Source organism: Aplysia californica, unplaced genomic scaffold (genome assembly GCF_000002075.1).
Source record: "Aplysia californica isolate F4 #8 unplaced genomic scaffold, AplCal3.0 scaffold00192, whole genome shotgun sequence".
In the NCBI taxonomy this organism is placed as follows: domain Eukaryota; kingdom Metazoa; phylum Mollusca; class Gastropoda; order Aplysiida; family Aplysiidae; genus Aplysia; species Aplysia californica.
In genome coordinates this window covers 862334-867953 of record NW_004797462.1, presented here as the reverse complement: position 1 = coordinate 867953, position 5620 = coordinate 862334, and the positions used below count along the sequence as shown (strand labels likewise).

At 42.3% G+C, this 5620-nt stretch overlaps 2 protein-coding genes across 2 annotated transcripts in view; one reads left to right on the top strand and one right to left on the bottom strand.

Annotated features, from left to right (window-relative positions):
- The window catches only part of LOC101849927 (growth hormone-inducible transmembrane protein), a gene marked incomplete at its 5' end in the record, with an annotated part of 55476 nt that overhangs the window by 36723 nt on the left and 13133 nt on the right, over window positions 1-5620 (bottom strand).
- Window positions 2614-5367, top strand: LOC101849694 (beta-1,3-galactosyltransferase 5). Its single transcript, XM_005098741.3, has 2 exons — window positions 2614-2793; window positions 3786-5367. Exon 2 carries the CDS (start codon window positions 4149-4151, stop codon window positions 5358-5360), a length of 1212 nt encoding a protein of 403 aa, XP_005098798.1. The 5' UTR covers window positions 2614-2793; window positions 3786-4148; the 3' UTR covers window positions 5361-5367.

The following is a 5620-nucleotide window of genomic DNA, read 5'->3' as shown; positions in this document are numbered from 1 at the left end:
TGTGCTTCTCTGTCTGTCTGTCTGTCTGTCTGTCTGTCTGTCTGTCTGTCTGTCTGTCTGTCTGTCTCTGCATGTCTCTCCAACTCTCTTTCAATTCCCCTCTCCTCCACTCGCACCCTTTTTCTTTCTCTCTTATACTGTCTCTCTTCTCTCTTATGTAGTGGCGTCCCCCCCAAAAAAAAACAACTTGAAAATGTAATCACCAAATCATCGTGCTATAGGCTTGCACTACCCGCTACAGCAGCATGCCAATTTTATATAAATTCTGCATAATCTGACACACTGATATTTCATCTATGTTAAGAGACGCCCGAGATATGGTCACTCAATATTGAGCTTTAAAAAATCAGACTTTGCAAAATTGTGCGAAATCGAAGAAACGCAAAGTGTGATCGCGCGTATATTGAAGTGTATGAACATTGGTGGAATGGACTTTTATTGAATCTCAACTGAAAAGAGAATATAAGGGTCCCTTCAATGAACATCATCTTCTAAGTGATATTTTCAAAGAGATTGGAGAACAGAGCAGTGCAGTTACAAATATTACACAAAACCAGGACTTAACATAACATGTACTCATTAATTTGTTCTTGTTTAGGAGCTAATGGTTTCGTGTCGAGCACGAAATCTTTTTTGCATATGGACTTTGTTCATTAGATTCTGAACGTAATAATCTGTCAGTGAAAAACAGAGGCCACGAAACTGCCATGGTTTTGGGTGGTCAGGGGTGGTCTCGGATGGAATGAACAGAACCGCCCTCATGAGGATCACTAGACAGCTTGGTTTCGTTGACTACCTCGCGCTTGTGCCAGAACGACATGTCTTACCCTTATTTTCGTCATGGTGTCATCCAAGTTTGATATCTTCATGTATAGTAAAGAACTTTCTCATTGGACCAATGCTACTAGATAATTCTTGGCAAACCAAATTAAATCAACGTTGGAGTGGGCACCAGTAAATAGCCCCGATATAAATCCTGCAGGTATGTGAAAAGTGAAGTATCATGAAACAGCAGCGGAAGAAACGCCACTTTGCTCCCAATTCAGACCCTTTGTTTGCAACTCTATGTGACATTTGGGATGAAATGACAGATAATTAGGTCCAACATTTAATAGAGTCGATGCCCAAAGGTTCATACAAAACACAAAACTAATGGCTCCTAAGCAAAATAATAATGAGCACATTTAATTAATGTTAAGCTCAAGTTTTTCATGGTATTTGTGATTGCTCTGTTTTCCGTTTTGTTTTAAACTATCGTCACAAAATATTCAAATAGAATATTGTTTCTTGCAATACAAAATTCTCCATTCATTGGATCTGTAATGTATGTCAATTCTATCAATATTGATTCTTCCCCAATACACGCGCGAAGACAATTTCACGTTTCTTTGATTTCACACAATTTTGCCAAGCCTAATTTTTTAAAGTCAATTTTGAATGACTATATCTTGGGCGTCTCCTATTACAGATGAATTTGTATTGTGTAAGATTATGCAGAATTTATTTAGCTTTAAATTGGTATGCGGTATGGGTAGGCAATGCGAGGCTTTAACATGATGATTTGGTGATGACACATTTTCAAGTTTCTTTTGGACGACACTGTACTACTCCTTTTTTTCTCTCATACTGTGTCTCTCTTTTCTTCTTCTTTCCTAACTCTTTACTGTTCTCTCTCCCTCTCTCTCTCTCTCTCTCTCTCTCTCTCTCTCTCTCTCTCTCTCTCTCTCTCTCTCTCTCAGTTGTTTTAATTTTTAGAACTATGGAAATGTAAAGTAAAGTAACGAATTTACTGCTTGTTAAACTTTAAAAACCAGTAAGGGTATGAATATTGTGCAAGATAACTAGGCAGTCAAAAATATTGAACAGAAGCGGATTGTAAGGAAGGCAATATAATGCACTGTCAGTCTGTCTGTCTGTCTGTCTGTCTGTCTGTCTGTCTGTCTGTCTGTCTGTCTGTCTGTATGACTGTCTGTCTGTCTGTCAGCCTGTCTCTTCATCTCACCCCCCCCCTCTCTCTCTCTCTTTCTCTCTTTCTCTCTCCCTATGTATACATATATATATATATATATATATATATATATATATATATATATATATATATATATGTATATATATATATATATATATTAAAAAATATCTCTCTCTCTCTCTCTCTCTCACACACACACACACACACACACACACACACACAATCACACTCTCTGGCTCTCTTTCTTTTTCGAGTCACATGATCAGATCATCTAAAAGCAAACCTATCACCCCCTCCCTACACCTTTTCTTCCGATAGTTTCCCATTCCTACACAAGCCAAACAAGCAGGAAAGAGAGAGAGAGGGGGGGGGGGAGAGAAGGGGGGAGACAGAGAGAGACAGAGAGAGACAGAGAAATAAAGGAAGAGAGAGAGAGGAGAGAGAGAGGGAGAGAGAGAGAGAGAGAGAGAAAGAGAGAGAGAGAGAGAGAGAGAGAGAGAGAGAGAGAGAGAGAGAGAGAGAGAGAGAGAGAGAGAGAGAGAGAGAGAGAGAGGGAGAGAGCGAGGGGGTGGAGGTGAGTGGGGGCGGGAGACGGGGAACACAAACATGAAACAAAACCAAATTACATTTTTTTCCACACATATTTGTATTTGTGTCTCTATTTTCAGCATCCGCACCACAAACTGCCACCTGGAGCCCCGTGACAAGCCCCAAGGGAGCTCCCCGAGACAGCTGCTGCATGCCCCGACCCCACCCGCTAAAATACTCACCACAGAGTTAGGAAAATGACAGACGAGGAAGTGAGAGTTTGGAGATAGCTACAGGTACTGACAGCGCTGACCCCAGACACGGTCAGACAGAAAAGGGAAAATACTCAAGAGTTTTCTGGATGTTTAGTTTTACTAAAAGTTTTAAGGCACTTGCAACACAATAAGGTCATATAAGTGCAGAAGATTAGAGGAGTTGCAAGAGAGTACCAAACAAAAAATACACCCCCCCCCCCTTCTAAAAAAAAGAGGGAAGATAAGGACGATAGATGTATAGGACAGAAGGAGAAACCACACCAGAGCATCCGCCAACCACCCACGTTTTATGGATGTACGTGATTGACGCCCTTAGATAACATGGTAGCGCGGGGACTGAAGGAAACGTCAACACAAACAATGTTGTGAGGGCAAAACGCCTCCACATTACAGATTGAGAAACTACGTTATGAAAACATGTGTACTAATTCACTGCTCCAAAGGCATACTCCCACAAGGTCTTGTATTTTGCATCAGCCGTTTTAGTGGCATGCAAATTTCGTCTAACGGCCAATATATTTGTGTTTCGATTAACTGTGAAAAATAGTTCAGTTATCCCACCCCATACATAGATGTAGTGAAGCTTTCAACATTACGCACCAACTCACAACAGCGATATACGACATTTTGAAATCCATAAGTAACACCATGTCCCATGAATATTGCCATTTTGGTTGTCTGTATGTTGCGGTGAAACATTTAGTTTAGCAGTTGCACTAGTACAACCACCTCCATTTTTTAAAGCTCAGTTCGGCCATTCTGTCATCACTGACTATGACAAGGTGTTACGTCAATACATTCTTTTCGTGTTGCAACATCGCCATTTGTCCCCCCCGAAGTGTGAGTCCCGAAGGAAACATTATTATCACCCCCTTGCTCCTCATGAATTTTTAAAACTACCTGGCACTGAGAATGAGCACGGGTACGGCACTGTAATCGTGTTATGAGCAGCCAGCCAAGCATTTCTACGTAAAGGGCCTCTTTGCAATCCGGGTTTATTATTTCTTTCACAGCCTTTTGGCCAGAGTCCATTTTCTCTCCATCGGTCTGGAACCTTTAAGCATAGGACCGAAATGTAAGAGAGCAGTCTCCCGAGGAAATGGTATTGCGACCGTTACGTCTCTATACTCGTGAGCGCCAGGTCAGTGAGTGTTACGGGCGAGTGGTCTACGAACTACAAGGTAGGGCTTCGTGCGTTGGATTTTCTTGCTGATCTCTGACACAAATGAGCGTTTTTGTTGTAAACATACTATTCTTTTAAAATAAACCTGAATTTATTTTTTTTTTTTGCTTCGCTGAAAATCAGATCAAATGGTATTCTCCTTTGCAGGAGGCGTTTCTTCGAGATTAGGCAAGGTTTAGAAATTGAATTTACGATGCATAAAATGAAGGCAGGTCATCGCACATCCCTGCTATCAGTGCATGGGAAAATTGTGACATGGAAACGTCGACACTTCAAAAAGTTGGTTACTTTCGTCTTGGCTCTCATCACGATCTTCTTCGTCTTGAAGATTCAGAGCCTCATTCACAACTTGAGCCAGGAGGAGCAACTTGCGAACAACATGGAACTGACGTGGACATTTTCCAAGATGGGAAAGGCTAAGCCACTAAGCGACAAAGACACGGCGCTGGCTCGTAATCAATTCGCCAAGCTGGGGATTTCCATGATAAAACTCACTCACATGACCTTGAAGGGCTCCAGACAAGAGCAGGACGCGAATTCCAGATCTATAGATGGTCAGATATCTTCAGACCCAAAGATCAGTGATATTCTCAAAGGTTCTTCTCCCTCCACAGATCCAGACAATGTGGGTTTATTTCTCGCTATTTTGGTAGTTTCTCGGCCAAACAACGTTCTGTTCAGACAGGCCGTTCGGAAAACGTGGGGGCTCAACCTCAGCGAGATGGGAGCAACGGTTCAGTTCTTGGTGGGGCGAGATGAGCACTGGGATGACATCGTTGACAGAGAATCTAGGATGCATAATGATCTCGTCATTATAGAAGAGCAGGACACCTACGAATACTTACCTAACAAAGTCTTAGAAGGATTTGTTTGGGCTTTGCGGCAAGCGCCCAAACCGAAATTTGTTATGAAAGTCGATGATGACACAATACTCAACGTACCTTATCTGATCCAAGAACTGCGCTCCAATGTGATAAATTCCTCACAAATTCTGGGAGCTGTGTGTGTGAACTCATCGGTCATACGAGACTTCGGTGACAAGTGGTCTGTGAGTTTCTTGGATTTTCCTTTCCCCACGTATCCGCCGTATGTATTTGGGGGCGCTTACGTGATGTCCCTCTCAGCTGCTTCCTGTATTATGCAAGCTCGAGCCAAGACTTTTGATTGGCTGCAGCTAGAAGACGTCTACGTCACGGGACTGCTTGCCGGGAAGTGTGGCATTACGCCCCGAGGACACCCGGCATTTTCACACTGGAGCGACTCAAAAGCTTCTGCTTGCGATTTTGTTCTGAATTTAAGGATTTCGAGCGTAAACCACACAGAACACGAGTTTTTCCAGATCTATTCGGATATCCAAGAACTGCTGCGCTCCAAGAATATTACACGTTGTAATACAGCTTTGTAGACAATGAGTGTCAATTTTTGTTGTTGTATGAACGTTTATCTCACATATTTGCCTAGTCAGTGGTGGCCTTGATAGTGTCCTCTTCCTCGCTATCACTATCATAGCAAGTGTCCTGGTGGATAGATTGCCCTTTTTTCTGTAGGTGTATTCGAGGATGCAAGTGTGTTCACGTTTGTGTCAGTGTGTGTGTGTGTGTGTGTGTGTGTGTGTTTGTGTGTGCGTGTGTTTAAGTGTGTGTGTGTGTGTGTGTGTGTGTGTGT